We start from the raw sequence: 20571 nt of genomic DNA on the forward strand, positions 1-20571 counted from the left end.
CGGGTAGACCCGTATGAGTGAAACCTTTTCAGAGCAATAATCCTGTGATCTACTGCTGAAGCTTCGAAAGGTAAAAATAGACAATGCAGATCCATGGACAACGCATGTTTTCCTATTCCAGTTAAGGCCATCTACCATCTGTTTGTAGGTATGTGCCCATCATTTGTAGTCATGGGCTGCTTGCTGCCATGTGATCCTCTGCCGGGTTTAAAAGCTTAGGACCCAAAGAGAAGAACATAGTACACATTTCCCAACTTGCTCCTGTCTGAAGCAGACACCAGATCTGGGTAAGGTCCTGCAATGTAGGCATGTAGGTTTGATTTGCCTTTTTGACTCTATTTTGCTGTTTTGAATGCAGTCTAACCCAAACCTTTTGCAGTGTGTAGGTGCTGCATTCTACAACATGTCGGACACCGAAGAGGCCAAATATGAGTGAGTGTTCAATTTGTTTCTGCAGAGAGAAAAACCAAGCTATGCTTGCACTGATACAATCAGTTTAGACAAAATCTTTTTCTTGTCTGTCTTCTTTTCCCAGGGGTAAGCAGAAAGCATTGTCAGTTCACTGATCCCATGTACAAGATGGATAATTCTTCACATTTTGATACTGAAGTGAGTTTTACAAGATGCAGATTCAGGCAGCTGCATGGCACTCCTTCCAACTGCTTCTGAAGCAATAAAAATGGTGCTGGAACTTTGATATATGAATTCATAATTTAAATGCTTTGTTCTAATTGTAATTGTTGTTTAATTGTAAAAAGTTTTAAAGCTTTGTTGTGCAGAGAGGAGCATTTCTTAGTTTAACAAGTTCAAGTTCATCCATATACAACATATAATTATCTTCTAAATGCAGCATTAGGTGACTTCTATTTCTGTCACTTTGTCTTGTATTTTATGCTTTGATACTTTGCATTTAAAGATTCAAAGTCACAGAATTACGTCACCAATCCTTTTGTTTCTACTGCTCAGTTTTCAGTTTTTTTCAACTCCTTGGCGCCAGTACACAGGCAACTGCTGTCTAAGTGCTTTTCTACTGGTTGACCTTTGCCCTTACAGTAAACCCACTTTATCTGAAGATAGCTATGATCCCTCAAGATCTTCTTTTTCATGTCTACGGGTTCATAAGGTCAATATGAAACAGAATGGCCATCACTCTATATCTGCCTGTGCGGTCTGACCGCTCTTGAAGCTAAACAGCACCCGCCTCTCCTCCTGTGTATAGAACAGTCCCTTTTACAGAGCAATGTAGGTCACTCAGTGTTCTGAATAGAGATCCTTAGGGAAGTAGGAGCTGAAACATAATACCCACTTGCAATTTTTTGGCTTTTAGAGATCTGCCTAAATGGAGGTTGGCTTACTGTCTTTGCGATGAAAAAAGTTTTGGTTTCTGAATGTCGAAGGTACATTTGCCCAAACAGAGGCTTAATGAGGACACCTGAAATAAAAAACCTACTTAGGAAGCATTATCTGTCAAAGCTGCAGGCTGAACCAAGACAAATAACTGTTTTTGTACATTGCTTCACAAAAATATTGATACCCTTTGAACCTTTTCATATTTTGTCAGCATAATTCAAAAAAGCATGGAGAAGTGAGGGTGGAGGGCATTAACACAGGACAAAGTAGCATAAAATTGTGAAGTGGAAGCAAAAGAAAGTCATTTATTTTTTCACAAACACAAAACTGCTGACATGATTTGAATTTAGTCCCTTTTACTGTATTCCTTTCAATAAAATCCATTAAACTGGTTGCCTTGAGATAGTACGTAAGTAAAAAAGTAAAGTTTATTTATAAATTGCTTTTCCCAGACGTGAAGTCACAAAGCACTGTACAATAGAAATTAACCTTAAAACCATACAAAACATAAAACCAACATAAGAAACACAATAAAATCAAAAGATAAAATTCGAGGAAAATAAAAATGTTTTTAGTTGCTTCTTAAAAACTTCCACAGAATCAGTAATGGCAAGCTGTTTCACAACCTTGGGGCCACCGACTGAAAGCCCTGGTTTCCTTTAGTTTTTAACCACATTTGTAAAACAACCAAAAGTTTCAGAGTTTTGAGAATGAAGACCAGGAGCAGCAGAATATTTAGTTAAAAGTTGAAAAAGATAATCAGGAGCCTGGGCATGTAATGTTCTGTATGTCAGTACAAGTACTTTAAAATAAATTCTAAAACCAACTGGAAGCCAATGTGGTGAATATAGAAGAGGAGTTATATGACAGAATTTACTGGATTGAGCGAGAAGTCCCATATGAGATGTCCCATAATTATTAAGCATAGTCCTATTGTATGGACTTTAATTTTAAATCCAGCTACTCGTGAAAGTCTGAGAGATTTGCTAGAAAAGCTTTATGAGCAAACAGCATAATGAAAAACAAGAAATACAACATGCAAGCTTAGAGTGGGGTTAGGATGGAAAACAATATCAGCCTCACAGAGCATTGTTCATCTGTCATCCATCTTATATCTGAAAGAATACAAAACAAACTCTTGCTGTGAGATTTATGGGAAAAATTTGATGAATAAATATGGAAACAAAAAACAGGCTGAAGTTAAACTTCTGAACCCTTTCACATAGTTGCTACAATTAGGTCTATTTTCTGCTTAATCTGTAGAGTCACTGAGGTAATACATGGTGTAGGATTTTTATATTGTGCTTTTGTTGACAAAACTATTAGTAATTTAAAAAATGAGGTAGATAAAGACAAAAGTGAAATATTCGTTGTAGGTTTTATCATTCATTTAAAGTCAATTATGTGTGACAGATGACAATGTTTGTGTCGGTCAGGACATTTTTTTGGTTTGTTCCTTTTCTTTTTCATTCGGCTTCACAGACTTGGGTGGAGAAAATTCATATGTCATCAGTGATTGTAGTCTAAAGATGAAATTGTAGGCTTTTAACAGAGAAATACATGCATACCTTGCATATTTTCTGTCAATTAGCAAGGACAGATAACATCAGAGAATTTATTGACTCACTTTCTGTAACAGTTTCTGCCTGAGGGCTCTCCAAGCTAATGTTGTTGACAACCAGCTCTTATCATAAGCAACAACAGGCAAAGATTACCTGCATGCAAAAGCCATATTGGGATTTGTTTACTGTCAATCTTTCAACAGACAATACAGAGGAAAATGGGGGAAGTACAGGTGAGATGTCACTTTTTGTGCATAAACTGTGCATTTTTACCTTTATGGGTCTGAAATTTTTTTATCAAATTTCTGACACACAGAGGATTCAAAGCCCAAGATAAAGTAAGTCCTGAGTTCAGACTTTTTTTTTTGCATCAGTCAATAACAGTATCTTGAAAAGTTTTTTATACCCTTAAACCTTTCCACATTTGTTTGTACGACAACACCAGTCTTTTCATTTACTTGTGGATTTGATGTGAAAGATAACCATGAATGAACACAAAATTGTAAAGTGCAAAGTAAAATGTTGCTTTCATTTTTATAACAAAATTAAATTGAAAAGTGTGGTATCCATTCGTAGGGTCAAAACTTCATACAACCATTCAGCTGCAGGTTTTTTGTTTTGATGGCTTCACCAGATTTGTGGATGGAGACACAGCAAGTTTGGTTATTTTCTCTTGCACAGTAGGTCAAATTCAGTCAAACTGGATGAATTTTCAATTCCGGCCACATTGAATGTAAAATTATATTTTGCATGATGCTCTTTGATGTGTTTGGGATGACATGCTGAGTTAGCTTGAAGCCAAACAGCATTTTGCATCCATGTTAACAGTTCTATTATGGTCTTATTTAATGGAAACACCTTCTTGCTTTGTCACCTACCACCTGTTGAATGTAGGTGACATTACTGAAGCCTTTTTGACAGTCTTTTATGATCTAATCCTGCTTGACACATCTCCATTACTTTATTGTTTGCCACCAATTGGCTGTGTTCCTTGGTTTTCACTAAGGCTGTCTTACAAACCAGTCTGGCCTTCACAAAACTAACATTGTTTATTTAGTTACTTAATAAGATGTTTGAGAATATCAGTGTGCAACTCAGTTTCAATTTATATTTCTAAGAAAATTGAAAAGCATCTATTTCCTTTCACTTCACATATATAATCCTTTATAATGAACTATCATATACAATTACAATAAAATATATGGACTTTCAAAGGGGTATAAATAGTTGTGCAAGGCATTGTACAATATGGTTTCCAATGGGAGACATAATGAGATTGAACGCATTTCCCCTTTCCCTTTCAGATCTACATTTGTGCCTGGCTTGGCTCCTCCTAAGATCCCAGATGGTGAAAAAGTGGACTTTGATGTAAGCTAATATTTGATCAAATCCAAACTTACTGTTTTGGATTTGGATAAATTTTTCCCTAATATTTCATCCCTTTATTCCAGGACATTCATAGGAAGCGTATGGAAAAGGACCTGACTGAGCTGCACACGCTGATTGAAGCTCACTTTGAGAAGCGTAAGAAAGAAGAGGAAGAGCTGATTGTGCTCACAGATCGCATTGTATGTTTACCTCAAGACACAGCTGACACTGGTGCAAATGAAAGTTCCCATGCTAGTTCTTAAAGTTTTCAATTGAAAGGATTTCTCCTGATGCTTAGGGTTTGTCTCGTTGTTTTTCCCAGGAAAAACGCAGGTCTGAGAGAGCTGAGCAGATGAAGATCAGAGCCGAGAGAGAACGAGAACGGCAGGCCAAACTAGCTGTGAGTGGAAGCTGAAAACTAATGCAGTTTAGCAAGTAACTATAGCTTATTTGAAATTCTTACTGATGAAATGCGATTTGTAGATCAAATCTGTTTCTTTCAAACAATAAGGAAGAGAAAGCAAGGAAAGAGGAAGAGGAAGCTAAGAAGAAAGCAGACGATGATGCAAGGAAGAAGATGATTTTGTCCAATCTGAGTTTCACCGGATACAATGTAGTAAATCTGCAAGTTTGACTGGTTGCAAATAACTTTAGCTTTAATAACATAAAGCTACATCATTTTTAAAGTTTAATCAGTAATACTTTTGTAACAAATTTTTGTTAGATTATAATTTCTTGGTTAATGTCAGGTTGTCATAACAAATACATTTTGAATAATGTCAACTTTTTATTAAAAGTGTCATGATTTACTGAATGACACATTGTGACAACAGTCATAAATATTCATAAAGACTTACTCAGGTGTTACGTTATGTTTATTACGGTGTCATGATAGTCTTATTCACAACCAGTAAAATAAAGTGTTATCAAATTATGTTCACTGACATCCAATATCATGACTAGGTAAAATTATTTACCATTGATGATCTATGGATTTCTAGCAAACACAGCCTGGAACTAAAAGACAAACAGAAAGAGAAAAGAAGAGGAAGATCTTAAATGATCGCCGCAAGGAGCTGAACATTGATCACTTGAAGGAGGACAAACTGAGGTTGGGAGTATCCATTGCCACACAAAGATGTAATCATTTCTTAGCTTAAATGAAATTAATCTATTCAAATATGTCTTTTTCTGTCTTCAGAGAGAAAGCAAAGGAAATGTGGGACTGGATGCGGCAGCTTGAGGCAGAGAAATTTGACCTTCAATTTAAGTACACGAAGCAGAAGTATGAGGTAAAGCTGCTGACACTCTTTTTGGCATAGTAGCATGTGCACAAAGATTGTGTTTGGAACAGAAACATTCAGGCATGAAGAGCTACAAGAAATATTTTAAGGGACACTTGCAGAAATTATGTACAATAGAGCTAAACAACTTTCTCTGTTGTTCCAAATGGAATTAAGCAGATAAAGAAGCTCTGTTAGGAATGTGCAGATAACATAGAGACACAGCTGACACTTTCCAACATGTTAAAAAATAGTAACATTTTTGAACAATAGTTCATTGCAAAGGTAAGCATATACTGAAAGACTCCTCCAAGGGCTGCAGGACTTTAAAGTCTGCTTTACATATTTGGGGTTTTATGTATTCAGACCACCTCACTCTTAGAAAGATATTTTCTGAGAAATTAAGCTTTTTTTTCATGTTTACTTCCAGCATGCTTTCATCCAGTTTAGTGCTCATGGTGAAATAACTAAAGCTAATTTGCTGTGTCAAAAACTTTACATCATTAAAATTCCGCTAATTAAAAACAAAGATTTTCCTTTTTGGAGACTTTTTACGGAATTTGAAAGTTTTGTATGTTTTTCAGATTCTTTGCCTTTTACAAGATGTTTCTGAAAGCCATTTTTGCAGAGCATTTCAGACTGATAAATTCTACTTGTCATTCTTATGGATTGTTTTGACCATTGAACAAAAATTATTTCTCCCCTTTTTACTTTGAATTAGTAGATTTAAGGACATGACAAGATGAAAACACTCCTTTTTCACATGTCTGAAGTCTAAATTTTTAAGTTTTTTTCAAATTCATTTGACCATCTGATGTCTGAACCTGCTTATATTTAAAAAAAGGTCTTAAAAGGGGACCAGGTGCCTATGTTCAGCAGTCATTGAGCAAAGGTCTGGCTGGATTTAGTCAGACAATAGCAAAAAATGCCTGACAATATCAGAACAGACTTATGTTATAAATTTAAATTAATTGACTCTGTTTGTACTTCTTTGCACAGATTACAGTGCTCAGGAATCGTGTGAGCGATCATCAGAAAATGTAAGTCTTTTCTGTTGTTCTGTCTTTGCGGAAGCAAAGTAGGAAAATAATGGCAACTTGTCTCATGAAGTTTAATTTCAAATTCAACATCCTGCAACCTCCATCCCAGTTTCATGTGTTGAGGTTTTTATTTGTGCAAAAACTTTAAAACATTTCTTATTTGTTTGTCCCCTTTACATTAGCCACTTAAAATCCAGATATAATAGAATAAGATCTGGGCTCCAGGGATTGAAAACTTTTTAAAGTTACCGTTAGCAACATAACTAGACCTTGATCTTCCTGTTCACACTCCGCCAAACACATTGGCTTTACAAAAAACAGAATTAGCAAACATGTTTGACCAATCAGCAGCAGGATGTTTCCAAACCATGCATGAGAATTTAGACTCAGGGGATAAAAGAGCTGAAAGTGGAAGCACAACAGCTGAAAGGGGTTATTATCTCAGCTGTTTGATGACATTATCTCTGCTCATGTAGCTGAGAATTAAACAGTGGCTAGTATTACATGCTGTCATTGAAATCATGTGTGCTACTCATGCAGGGCTACTTGAAGTTGTAATTCAAACAGGTCAGTTGGGGTTCTTTGTTTGACATTGTTGTCCTCCCAGCTTTTTTGTCTGTAGTTTGACTGATTAACTGTTTATTAAATTAAGTTGAAAAACCGTTTGTTAGAAAAAATATTTATACATAAAATTGAACACATTTAATTTTGAAAAATGTAGCCCCATAATTGATAATAAAAACTGCTGCCCTAAAATTCTAAACATTTTGAACATACAGAAAAAAAAGAATAATAGCATTCATTCAATGTGAAAGATCAAGTAAGGTAACGAGATGATGACTGGGATTATTGCTCAGTCCTTTATTTCACAGAAGACAGGGGAGTGAAATTCAGTAAATCCTAAAGTTAAATTCTCATCATGCAATTTTTCTATGGAGTCACTCCTCTTCTGTTCATGATCAATATGTTGATCATGAACATTCATGATAATAACTGGTTCTTCAGAAGTGTGTACTATGCACAGTGATAGTACTCTGTAAACAATGTGTGCACAGGAAATATTTCACATATGAATGCACTGTATTTACATTTAGAACTACCTTTGATCACATCCCACTTGTTTGCTATTATATACAAACATATATTTTGTGTGTATGTGTGTATATAGCACAAATAACATTTGCTATGGTTGTTGTGGCAACCAACGACTCACCGATAAATTCACCTTTATTATGGTGTCTGTTAATCAGCATTGCAGCAACAACACTGTCGTAATGCTGAACAAACATCATTACACAAAACGAGTCACTGCATAAAAAAATATTACATGATGAGTGTTTGACTTGAGCATTTTCTGAGCTTCACTCCCCTGTGTTCTGTGAAATAAGACACAGAATACAGGCAGGGGTTATTCCTCATTAACCTCAGTCAAACTTTAAAGTTTTACTTCAAGTTTAGATTTTTTTTGTAGGAAATTTACTTGATTCACTGGCTGTTAAAAATCTCAAAAGTCAGAGTAAAAAGATATGTCATCTCAAGAGTCTATACTTGGAGAAATGCTGTAGTTTGTTTCCCATCTGATTTGTCAAATCTCTGCTGACTTTATCTTCATTCTCAGCTCAAAAGGCACCCGGAGCAAGCGAGGCCTGAGGAAGTAACACCTGCTGCAAAATCTGCCAACCTTGATTATTCTTACAGAATGTTCCATCGAACTGATAATTGTGTTTAAGATTCAAACTAGTCAGATCCATTTCAGATTTCTGAATATATAAACTAATACATTGTATAATGTGCTTTCTTGGAAACAGCTGAAAATCTTTAAACCAACCAGCTACTTGGTGACAAGTGATTATTGAAGTCTGTAAACAAACTTGTGGGATGAATAAAAGCACAAATTTATTGTAATTTATTAAACAAATAAATTGCAATATTTGTTTTTTGTTTGTTTTTAACTTAATGTGAGCTTTAAAAACTTCAGTCGTTCTTAAAGCATCAAGTTCTTTTTTCTGTATTCTGGCACAACAAACCCAAGAAGGCTTGTTTTCTGCCTCTCTGTTTTCTACAAATTATGTCATGCAAACATACAAATCCTTCAATTCTTGATTGGTTGAAACTGGGTCAGACTGTGGAAAAATGCAGTAAAAGAGAATCTTTATTTATATGTTTGTTTTCCTGGAGGGAAAGCTAGGCAAATCACCAGGGTGAGGCACGACTGGCAATCTGCCAGAGGCTTTTCAGACTCTGGTGCCAAAATTAAGGAGAAATAACAGGGCGTGAAAAGGTTTGCAAAAATATTCATTCTGCAAAAACAATTACAAAACAATGATTATCATCTCTCCTCTTTCACTACACTACACATCTGCTAGTGATACTGCATCAACTCAAAATGGCAAATTTTTGGATTGCACATGAGAAAATACAGATAAAACAGAAAAAAAATCAATGACTAAAACAATATCATTTATAAGGAACATGTTTTATACTGCTGCTTATTTTACACAATCAAAATCAATTTTACAGCATTGCTACATTAATATCTTACAGTGCTAAGTAAAAAAAAAAAAAAAGAAAGAAAGAAAGTTGAATTTCTAAACACAATTTACCATAAAAGACATTTAACTGACAAGACAATACAAGCAATTCTATTGTAAGGAACTTTATTGCTGCCAAACTTCTCCTTCACCTTTTATTCCTACATTAAACACATATCTTGCAGCACATGCACAGGACAGAAATGCTTTATATAAAGCTTCTGGAACATTTTTTTCTGACTTTTGAAGCGACGATGTTCTGCCTCATTGGCTCTGGGTCCTTATGACGTCCAGGTGCAGGTGAGTTTCTTCAGGGTATAAAAAGCCTTCAGCTGATCTTTTAAATTGTGTTACTCCACAATGTGGAGAGATTTTTGTGCTGCCATGGTGACTTCATTGATAAACATAGACTTGCTCAACCCAAGCTGGAGGAAAAATAAATCACACTGAAATCAGTTTTTTTTTTCTCCCTCTCTTTGTAATTACTGAGTTAACAAAAACAGGCGCATTCGGAAGCTTTCAAACATGCTAATAAAACATTCTTAACAATGTACTTTGAAGTGGAAATGTAAAACTTTGGGACCACAGTTGTGTGCGTATAAAAATCAAGTCGAATGTGTGATTCATCAAACCTGACCTACTGGATTCCATAGCATCATCAGTACCAGTATATTTTTTCACTTAAACTTTCATGGGAACCATGACTAATCCAGCAACCTTTCCTCGTTCTTCTCACAAATTGCCAAGTGAGGCGTGGACTTCTGTGTCTCTATGTTGCTCCTAGGAAACATAGAGGACACACCCAAAGACATACAAGTTTTGGCCTTCAGCTCACCTTTTTCAAAGAGCTCTGAAGTTCTTTATTAGACCACATTCTGATAAGAAGAACTGAAGCCGCTTTTTTCGATTTGGGAAAATAACTAAAAAAGGAAAGGAAAAGTAGAAACATATTAGTTGAATTTATGTGAGAATTCTGACAGACACGACAAATATATATTTATTTTAGGCACATGTGGAAAGATTTTATATCTGTATTTATGCCAGCTCACATGTTTTGGCTGATTCTGCTCAGGGATTGAATCAGTTCTTTCCTCAAATGTAGTTTGGTACATTCAACGTTACTCAGAACCAGGGCGCTGGTAGCCTGACAGGCTAACGCAAGAGTGTCATCGGACTCGTTGGCTCCAGCCGTGTCTTGTGAGAGGACACTTAGTAGGACTGGGATGCTTTTTTCACCTGAAGTAACAAATCCAACAAGATACATTTAGTAGAGAACACAAGTAAACACTTGTGAGGTTGCACATGCATATTTAGGATATTGGATTTCAAAGCCACAAATATTTGCAGAAATTCACCAAGCAAACATGACATGCACAACATGATTCTGTTTTGACCTGCTTCTTACCAACAACACTGTGCAGATTTGGGTTCTTGATCAAATTTATCACCAAACCCATTGCGTTCTTCTGCATGTTGACTTTATCTGACGTTAAGAAGGGGGAGATATAGTGCATGCCTTTCAGTTTCTTCACAATGATCTGACTTATTACAGAAGACGCCTGCAGAAACACAAAAGCATACTGGTTCATAAACCCAGTTAAAGTCAATCTACAATATAACCATGTTGTTATTTTGCAGTGTTAACATGTAAAAAAACATGCGATTAAATCAAAGTCAAAATGCTACTGAAAATTATATCAACATAACATTATAATGTTCAACGTCAAACAAAAAAATGTGATGACAGTTGAAGATATTTTAGCAGTGGCCACGTTGGAGACTGGCTAATGCCACACCTACTTTTACAAAGCGACAGTATTGGTATATGTGCAATGTGGAGATGCAGACTTAAAATTTCACAGTGATATTTTGAGGTACTTATTGTGAAAATGACACATGTGCACCAAAAGTGTTTAAAAAATCCTCATGGCATTTTTGGCAATACATCTATCATGGCAAGAACAGTAGGAACATATTATGCATATTTCTTTTTGTTCTGATACAAAAAATGTTTTTTGATTTCAGAAACATTCTTCACTCCCAATTGATTGTTGTGAATTTGTCTCTTTACCAATTTGAACCCCATTTGACACCCACACATTATCCTTTTGTCCCTCCTACTTCTGTTTTACACCTGCAAACAAATCATTTCACACCCACATACTTAACTACAAAACATTAGTTTTTTTTTAGTTTTTTTTTAGTAAGTTAATTGTTTCAATGGATCATGAAGACAAACAATCATAGAACTGCTCAAATCCAATGTATAAATAAACTAAGTATTATATTATTTGGCCTTCATTCAAGAAAAAAATCATTATTGGCAAACAGTAAATGTTAAAGTCACATGAGACAATATCTTTACTATAAACTATGAGAATATTGTAAATATTGACTCAAATGATCAGATTTTAAAACAGGTACGAAACATCCTCGTGGTAGGTAAAACTGATACATATCTGACGTTAAAAAGTTTAAACTGCAAAACGACAAAACAGCACTGAAGTGAAATCTCCAGCACATTTTCTAATTTATAATTTGTTCTTTTGTATTTTTTTAACATGAAAAAATTCCTTTGCTATTCTCAGCTCTAGACAATGTTAGAATTTAAATTGCTTACAGAGTGAATGTAACTTACAGTGCTTTCATGCACAGTGAGATTGTGCAGTATGCCCCAGCAGCCATCCTGTATTGATTGGTTCTCGGACAGCTGAAGCAGAGACAAGTAATCCTGCAGTGTTTTGGAGTGGATCAAAAGGCTTGCTCCACAAGGCTGCGAATCCTCAGTGACTGCATAGTCAAAGGTACACTACATAAAAAAATTTAAAAAAACATTATTTTGATGAGGTTTTCAAATGTCATTTTTTGGAAAGCACTATGATGGTAACATAAAAGTAAACTGCATGTACTAAACTAAGCTGCATGTTTTATCTTAATTTACTTCATATAAGTTTAAGTCTAGACAAAATAATGGATAATTGTCGGTTTGGTTTAGAAGTCATCAAGAATCTACTGGGTGAAATTGTCTGACTCACATCAGTCTGTAGGGGTTTGCTTTGTGCACTGAAGCAGCCAACAGAGTTGGCGTTATTGCCATTACTGATCATGTTATTCCCCAAAGAATTTATGTTGTTGAACAGACTTGGAAATTCTTCTTGCAGGTGAAATGTCAGATTGTGCAGAATGCTCACACAGTTTACTAAAGCCTATGGACATATAAAAAAAAAACACAAACACACACATCAGGAGACATGACACATACATGCACACAATGAGAAACAAACTTCACAAAATATGCTTCTTTAGTTTGAGAAACAAAATCTTTTCCTGTTTTTACCTCATCTTCTGTTTTATTGTTTTCCACACATTCTTTCAAGTAAGCGACTAAGCCGTCGATCAAACCTCGATATTTCCTCATCGTCTGTCTGCTGTCCTGCTTTGCACTGCTGAGGTTTCTGATGAAATCAAAGCCCAAGATATGAGTACATGTCTGAGTAACTTGGGTTTTTTTTTCATTTGCACAATGCAAACAACAAAAACAAAAAGGCAGAAAAAAAGAAACCGTTGAAGCAAAAGCTGAGAAGATCCTAAAGTCTCAATAGGCAACCTACTCTTGATATAAAATAAGAAAATCAAATACATCTGTACAAAATCAATTCAAATCATATTTAATTTGAAATTAAAATAGAATCTAGAAGGTTTTTGAAAGAATGCATGTATTTCACAATTCGAGGATGAACAAATTTTTCAAGTATGTGGGAAAGAGCACATAGTTGGTCACAGAAATTACCGATAGTGAGCTTCTTTTTGCACGGGAGTTGCAATAGAAATTTTGTTGAATCCTGTTCAATGACAATAAATGCTATTCTATTCTATTCTATTCTATTCTATTCTATTCTATTCTATTCTATTCTATTCTATTCTATTCTATTCTATTCTATTCTAACTACTTATAATCTTGAATATTATACCTTTTTTAAGACATAGAGAGAGAACATCTGTGAGGGACTCAGCAATTGCAATGATGGATAAATAGACAGTGCCATCAAGCAGACAAATTTGAAATTCAGGCTGATGTAACAATGGAAGTTTAGATGTGTCAGTATTGACGTAAAAAATATCCTACAGTTCTCAACAAACTTGTGTCTTTGGAAAAATGTCAATCATCTGCCATCGAGGTTTGAGAAACTTTTAACACTGATTATGATGATGTTATGATAAAGCAGACTACAGTTTCAGCTCTTGCACAACGGCCCTGGATGTCAGTCAAAAATTCAACACTGCAGGCATGCATATATTTTTGCAGTAGATAAGGTGGTTGTCATCATTTTGCTATAAATTTCTAACAGTGGTTTGTGTTGCTCAATATCTGTTACAAGGTTAGAGGTGAAAAGTTGTCAAACTCGAGAATTAACTCAGCAGAGGCTTAGTACTACAGCAAACACCTCAAACAGATTCTAGACATTGTAAAGATAATAACAAAAGAAAATTATGTAAGAAAAAACAACAGCAGGGAATTAGCAATGAACACAAGAGAATTTTTTTCCCCAGACACCTAAAACATTTACAGAGAGTCTGACAGCTCAAGGTGTGTGCAAAACACCAAAAGCAAATTGCGCCTGATTCTTCAGTGTTGATATTCATTTTTCCTTTCCAACAAAAACATATAAATTAGAAAAAGAAATGTCTCAATGGACAGAATCATAAAGATTCCATTCATCGCATTTATCATGCAACTGTTGCCGTCACCATGGTGTTGTTTCTGGGTTTGTAGTTGCAGTTACCCAAACCCTCATTCACTTTCAACCTTCTAAGCATGTTCAGACACATTCTGTCATCCGATGTCTCCAGGTATTATTATTTTCAAAGAGAGAAAGGCCATTTATTTGACAATTTCCTTGTTCAGCTCTAATCTGTATCAGCAGGTCTTATGCTCAAACATAATAGATAAGAAAAACATACACATTTAAAAATCAATTGTTAAAAAGTATGCACTTTCATAAATACTTCTTGAATTTTCTGAAAATAAAAATGTCATGCTTTAATGAATAAATGGAGATAATCTTGTAATTCCTTCTTTTTTCATTGACTTTTAAAAATGGTTACTTTTACAGTGGAGCCTGCAGCACATTTTTCTCTTTCATGTTTTAGAGAACTAAATCGGCAGTTGTGATTAAAAAAATATTGAAAATCTGTGTAGTCCGAATTTCTGCAGCTCAAATCTTCAATCTAAATTCCCATTTGTGGAAAAAATGATACACAAAGCCAAGTTCTACTAACTGCTTTCGAAGAAGTTTAAATGTCAGCGTCGTGGTGGGAATCTACAAAGAAATTTAAAAAGGTAATCTGAAGATTCTCTAAAATGCAGAAGAGTCACATGAAGCACAAAACTGGACTCTGTATCTCACCCAAGGCATGCTGTGGCGCTGCAGAAGACATCAGCACTGACAGTATTTCTAGAGCCTGTCATGTAAGGCGCAATCACTCGCTCCATTAGAACAGGCAGAGCATTCTTCAGCAGGTCTCTCTTCAGGTTGTCTACAGACGACAAATTCCACAAAAGACCTAGAGAAAAAAGAAATGTCAAAATGTAAGCTAAGTTTGTTAAAATACAGCCTCAAAACACCCACAAAGGCATTTTCCCTTTAAAGCTAACTAAATAAAACTGTTCAATTTATCATTTTCAGCAGGAAGCAGGATGGGTGTTAGCAGTATAACTGAAGCACCAGTCTCGTTTCACAGAGGACCAGAATTCAACAGTATTATGTAACACCAAAACAAGCCACTCTCTGTCTGACTTGTTCATTTGGGCTTTTGTATGCATGTACTCGTACATATACAGATTTTCATTTCAAATCGCTACTGTGTACCTGCCAGGTGTTTATCCAGTTCTGCAGATTTTGAGTCTTTGAGCTGAGCAACCACCTCGGGTATGCCTTCGTAGCGTTGGATCTCTTCTTTGCTTTTGTTGTTCTGAAAGGTCAGATTTCGCAGAGCGGCAGAGGCCGTGCATTTGACCTGTGAGTTGGGGCTTTTCAGCAGACCAACGAGAAGGGGGATACCTTTCAAGGCAAGAACCTGCAAGGCAATAACAATAAACTCATTAACAAAGACACTGAGAAACACTTGGTTTTAATCATTAAACAATAGTTATGTTTGAAATAAATTGTGCTTTTAATAAAAAAGTAAATAAAAATAAGACTGATTCTGTTCATTTTTCCTTGAGGATTCCATCAGTTTGTTCACCTTTCTCTCCTTGATTCAGTACTCAGTATATCCTGACCTGGATTCAAATTACCCAACAAAGCACAGGGGACTTTCAGGAACACTCACATTCATTTTCATTCTCATGAGTCTAACATTTTGCATTTTGACCCCTCCCTTCCAGTTGAAGTAATAATTTTGTCTGCTTCAAATTCTACTCCTTTCTCATTGCAAGATGAGTAAATTGGTTAGTCTCCAACCCAAAAAGATATTTTGCTTCAGTTGCATTGCTGTAGATTGAAATTCTGAAGCTAGTTTTATGGTTTTACCGCAGTGTCTTTAAATGGATCAGATTTAAAATAACAACAAATAAAGGATAATAATGTCCTGGTAAATAATCAAATGCAGGTTGAAAATGATCAATTTATACTGAGCACATTGTATCAAATTTGATTTAGCTGGATGATTTAAATATCAACAGAATACAAAGAGTGTTAAATCAGAATGAGTTAAGGCACCTCTTCTTTTGCTCTGTTGTTATTGAAAGTGTCGTGCTGAATGTAGGAAGCGCCACAGTTTTGGTGTTTCTCATCTTTACTGGAAAGAAGCTGCACAGCTTCTTGCATAGTGATGTTAGAACTCACACTGTTTTCATTTACTCTGAAAAAGAAAAAAATGCATTTCAATGTATCTCATAAACAACCTCTAAACAGGTAAGTTGATCCAGTTTATTAATATGAGAAATGTGTTTTTTTGGGGGGGATTTTCAGACTCACTCTGAGTTTATTTGAGTCTTGGAAGTAGAATCAGTGACGGTGTGTTGCGACCGTGTCTTGTTCATTTCAGGTTGACTGACACTGACCCTGTACTGGCTGTGCTTGTGCATCAGACCCGCTCCATTTAAAGGATACAGAGGGTGGGTTTGGGATGTGGTCCTCCTCATTTTGTGATTGCTGTTGCTGTGTTGTTTCATGTAGGTGCTCCTGTTGCCTTGCGGTGCTACGGTTGGTCGTATCTGCATTGGGACATACGACTGTGGGACGCCGGTGTTCAAGACCTGTCCGGGCTCGCTGCGACTGGTGTTCGCAAGACCCAGACTGGCTACACCGCCAATAGCGCCATACCTGCTCTCATAGTGATTTATAGTCTGCTTCCTCATCGTGGATCTTTTCATGTTATTGATCATTTGTTGGTTATTCCTATTTCTGTTTGTGGTAAACTGGAGAAATGAAGAGAGAGAAAAAAACAGCATTATCAAGAGAAATACATAATGTCTTAAAAGGACAGCAGTGAAGCAATGACACAATAAACCAAACAGTGAAAGACTGTTGACTTCTGAGACCCAGTGGTGCAATGGCTTCTACTCTTTGTGTAAAATGAGAGCTTTAAAAATGTTTCATTTATGTCAAAGAAAATAAAATGTTGTGGAGTATATAAGACTTTTTTCTAATTTATAGGGAGGAGCAGTACAGGCTCTTGAACTTCTGTTCCCTTTTTCTGGACAAAAATTTTCAGAAAAATGTAAAGTTTTGCACTGGCTATGAAATTAAGTAAAAATTGTTGTCGAAAAACCCAATTTTAAATAATTTCACAAATAAATTTATATTTAAAAAGAGGAAAAAATAACAATAGCATGTTTGGAGTATCAAGGGTTGGACTGAAGCAAAGATTCAACAGATTGCTGTGTGTGTCAGAAACTAAAGACGTACAGAAAAGCTTTGGAAGATGAACTCACAAAAATTTTCCGGTCTATTAAAACTATCTCTGAGAAGAAAACAACCCTTGAATGTGAAAATGTCAGCATCAAAAAAGAAGGAAAGAAAAACTCACAACTTTTGAGGAGCCATTGCTCAAAGAAACACCTCCATTAGATGAACTCAACTGAGACTTTGAGGCATCAAGAAACACAGAGTCATACTCAGTGCCTGGGAAGAGAAGTTAAAGGTTATTAGCTTCTATCCAGCGCTCAGAACACACCTCTTTTGCAGCCAGTGATTTAAATCCTTTGCCTGTGGGAAAACAATAAACTGCTTTGAATCTGTGACTGCACCTTTCATCTTCATCTATCCCTTAAAGCATGAATTGCTATGAAAATGTAGAACCAGTAATGATTGGTGCCAGAAACAAAAAAAGCACTGAAGTTTGAAGTTACAGCAAAAACAAATTGGACTCTTATTTTCTTTAGAACAAGCATGTAACAATAAAATTGACATTTTAATGATAACCATAAACTGCTGCTATTATTACTGTCATAATTACAATAAATTGACAGCTTACAGGTTTCAGCTTTAAATGGCATTTGCAGGAAAAAAATGGGGCTATTGAATAAACAAACTATTCTGTTTCTTTTTATAACCAAGAAATATCTGAAATGTTTTGTCAACATTGGCATGGATGTGATTCACATAAGAGAAGGGATTAGGGCAGTAAGTTGAACATTAACTCACTGTATTCAGTCCAAAAACTTTGTCACCATTGAATAAGTCTCTATTTTAGAAGTGTTTGGGTTTTTTGAAACCAATAATTTATTAATATACATGTAAATCATTTGTTCTTTTCCTTAGTTGTTGTAATTAATCTTTCTTAAAATACTTTTTAAACAGCAAACTCAAAGTTTTTTTTATTTTGTCGAAAACTAGTCATTGGTAAATCATTGCAGATGTTTAAAACTGAAGGGAAGCAGCAATATATCGTATTCTTATCTTCTTTTTAAAAAAAAAAAACTAGAAGGACAGTAAAGCCTATGCACACTTCATATAACCAGCAAAGTTTATGAGGGTGTAATAAATTACATGACTAATTTATCGACCTCTCTCTTTTTCTGCACCATAAAACACCTTAAGATGTGAAACTTTAACACATATTTTTACTTGAAAATTTATCCAGCTTAAATTCAACTCTGCCATATCCTGCTGAAATGTGTGTAGGCTACAGTAAAGCAAAGGTCCCTCTCACTTGTTGGGGAAAGAGTAGCAGATCCGCTCCTGCCGCTGCTGGAGTGCCTCGACTTTGTCCTCCTGATGGATTGCACTTGCGCCCTGACGCGCTGCTCCTGCGAATTATACTCATTCGCCGACGGCAGAGCCAGCGACGTGTCGTCCGAGCTCTTGATGGAAATCGCCGATTTCAGGGGATCCGCACTCGACATTTTGCTCAGCCTTTAGACAGCGAACTCAACATACGAAGGATCCGGCAGCCGAAGGAAAGTCAGCGTCGGCAGAGTGTGAACAGCTCACCTTGCTCTGCGCTGCGCTGCGCTGCCCTGAGCGACGAAACCGCGCCCACATGAAACCACAATAGACCTGCAAGACTGGACTTCTACTTGCAGGATAGACGAGCTGCACACATCAACCAACTCCCTTTTTTCCCACAATGTGAGCAGGGGGAAGTTGTGGCAGTACATATTTAAGTAGATATTTGGCTCTCCCTATTCTGCGTAAAGTTTTTCTTCTGACCTAATTACAGGGGTAGAGTGAAAAAACCATTGTATTAGTGATTATAACTAAAACTAACTTTATTTGATCTGGCCATCAATAGGTGCAGGCCAAAACGAAGAATAGGCTATTATTGAGCAGCTATTTCAGCAATTTTACTCAAAAAGTAAACATCGCGACAAATGTCTTAATTCACACATTGTGAATTACACAGAATATATATTTCAATAGTTTATTTTTATTCATTTGAATGATTATTATACCTAATCAAGAATCATAATTCAACTTCTCTCGAAATGTGCAAATTATGAAAACACATCATTTTGTACAAATGTTATGTTATGATCCTACCAGGACCCGTTCAACTAAATTGCAGTTAGTTTGGCAATTTATAAGGTAAGTCACAGAAGATATTTTTTGTTGAAGCTGCCTTTTAACGTAATGCTGTTAATGGAAAGTTCAGTAGAAGAAAAAAATGGAACTGAAAATGTTCATTAAACAAGAGGGATAACCACAGCATTCGAGGGACTTAACACTGCAGCTGGAGTCACTTGAAGAAAAATGTCACTTAATTTCTAAGTCAAGATCTTGAGAAAAAGTACAGAGGTACACAGAATACAAGAAAAGTCCACGGACAGAAATGACTTGGAGAAGCTATGCCTCTGTGATAGGTTGTACATTATGGTTTCTTAACTTGAGAATTAGAGATATGAGACATCCTTTCCTGGCCTAAACCTCATAGAAAATCTGTGGAATATTGTGAAGAGGAAATCACCAGACCAAACAGCACAGGGTGACATGAAGGCTGCTTTTTATGCAACCTTTGCTTCCTTAACACCTCAGTTCTACTGTGAGCTGACTGATCTTCATGATATACTGAGTCAATGGAGTAGTTTATGCAAAAGAAGCCCCAACCAATTTTTAAGCTCACTTTCTAAACCTTGTATCAATATGTTTTTTAGTAGGGTAATATTTTAACATAAAAATCAATTTGATCATTCTTATAACACAAAAAAGGATGAAGAAACCTGACGATAGATATTACTCCTATGCAACAGGTTGGCCTTTTTCGGCTGGATTTTACGGTGCAAACAGATGATATGAAACGGAGTTTAGGTGGAACAGCAGATTTATTCCTCCCAGCATCACAAACAATAAGTCACACTCTTGGTCTCACAAATCTCAATGTCTCAATATCTGTCTCACAGGTGAAAATTGCAATCTTAAATAGTCCCAGCTGTGACAGATAAAACAATCTGAAAATTCATAAGGTAATCCCATCTTACCCTGTTCCACTTAATTGAATAAAATACATTTTACTACAACCACATCAACTTCCTTTTTATAAATATTTTTTGTTTTATTCTTACCCTTACTAAAACACCATAAAACAGTACACCATAAAACAATACACCCCTCTCCCATTCTTCTCAATGGTCTCTCCCAGGACCTATCACATTGTCCAGCCCCTTAGGACAATATTTGTCCAAACATCCTAAGAGGACAGAAAAAGACAGGCGAGTCACTATATTAGCACATTCCCCACCTAATAAATTATGCACACCATTTACTTAGTTTTATCCACCAATAGCTCATTGCTCTGAGTACCAATTATCCTTTCTTCACAGTCAACCACCTCCACTGGCCAATGAGGAGCAGCTGTGCAGAGCCCAGAACAAAGGCTACACACTAATACCTAAAATACTCAATAAATACAATTAAAACTTCCTGTGTGCAAAATATTATTAATTTATAGATCTACTTTAAAAGTGCAGTGCTAAATAAAGTGCATAGTGACA

At 35.9% G+C, this 20571-nt stretch overlaps 2 protein-coding genes across 4 annotated transcripts; one reads left to right on the forward strand and one right to left on the reverse strand.

Moving 5' to 3' along the window:
* Positions 1–216: 216 nt before the first annotated feature.
* tnnt2b (troponin T type 2b (cardiac)) lies at positions 217–8335 on the forward strand. Of its 3 annotated transcripts, none has more exons than XM_055050207.1 (12): positions 217–287; positions 380–433; positions 3115–3145; positions 3229–3250; positions 4217–4280; positions 4364–4480; positions 4603–4680; positions 4792–4893; positions 5282–5391; positions 5482–5572; positions 6563–6603; positions 8222–8335. In XM_055050207.1, the coding sequence occupies exons 2-12, from the start codon at positions 404–406 to the stop codon at positions 8259–8261; spliced, it is 726 nt and encodes a 241-aa protein (XP_054906182.1). In that variant the 5' UTR covers positions 217–287; positions 380–403; the 3' UTR covers positions 8262–8335. The 3 variants fall into 3 exon arrangements, with proteins under 3 accessions (XP_054906182.1, XP_054906184.1, XP_054906183.1); XM_055050209.1 differs by having other exon boundaries at positions 271–306; XM_055050208.1 differs by having other exon boundaries at positions 276–310.
* A 546-nt stretch (positions 8336–8881) lies between these two features.
* pkp1b (plakophilin 1b) lies at positions 8882–18646 on the reverse strand. Its single transcript, XM_055050206.1, has 13 exons — positions 18294–18646; positions 17169–17263; positions 16115–16557; positions 15857–15998; positions 15005–15212; positions 14543–14699; positions 12472–12589; positions 12170–12340; positions 11773–11943; positions 10540–10693; positions 10184–10370; positions 9970–10054; positions 8882–9559 (listed from the first exon to the last, which is right to left on the reverse strand). Exons 1-13 carry the CDS (start codon positions 18484–18486, stop codon positions 9485–9487), a joined length of 2199 nt encoding a protein of 732 aa, XP_054906181.1. The 5' UTR covers positions 18487–18646; the 3' UTR covers positions 8882–9484.
* Positions 18647–20571: the final 1925 nt, after the last annotated feature.

This window comes from Poeciliopsis prolifica, unplaced genomic scaffold (assembly GCF_027474105.1).
Source record: "Poeciliopsis prolifica strain line A6 unplaced genomic scaffold, Auburn_PproV2 SCAFFOLD030, whole genome shotgun sequence".
Lineage (NCBI taxonomy): Eukaryota > Metazoa > Chordata > Actinopteri > Cyprinodontiformes > Poeciliidae > Poeciliopsis > Poeciliopsis prolifica.

What these genes read in the sequence shown, in the direction of transcription:
- tnnt2b (XM_055050207.1), top strand. Translation starts at nt 404, where the DNA reads ATGTCGGACACCGAAGAGGCCAAATATGAG. An exon ending in AACGGCAGGCCAAACTAGCT is followed by an intron (nt 4,681 to 4,791) that starts GTGAGTGGAAGC and finishes TCAAACAATAAG; the next exon opens with GAAGAGAAAGCAAGGAAAGA. An exon ending in GTGAGCGATCATCAGAAAAT is followed by an intron (nt 6,604 to 8,221) that starts GTAAGTCTTTTC and finishes CTTCATTCTCAG; the next exon opens with CTCAAAAGGCACCCGGAGCA.
- pkp1b (XM_055050206.1), bottom strand. Translation starts at nt 18,486, where the DNA reads ATGTCGAGTGCGGATCCCCTGAAATCGGCGATTTCCATCAAGAGCTCG. An exon ending in GCAATGGCTCCTCAAAAGTT is followed by an intron (nt 16,558 to 17,168) that starts GTGAGTTTTTCT and finishes TCATTTCTCCAG; the next exon opens with TTTACCACAAACAGAAATAG. An exon ending in TTCAGAGCTCTTTGAAAAAG is followed by an intron (nt 9,560 to 9,969) that starts GTGAGCTGAAGG and finishes TTTTTCCTCCAG; the next exon opens with CTTGGGTTGAGCAAGTCTAT.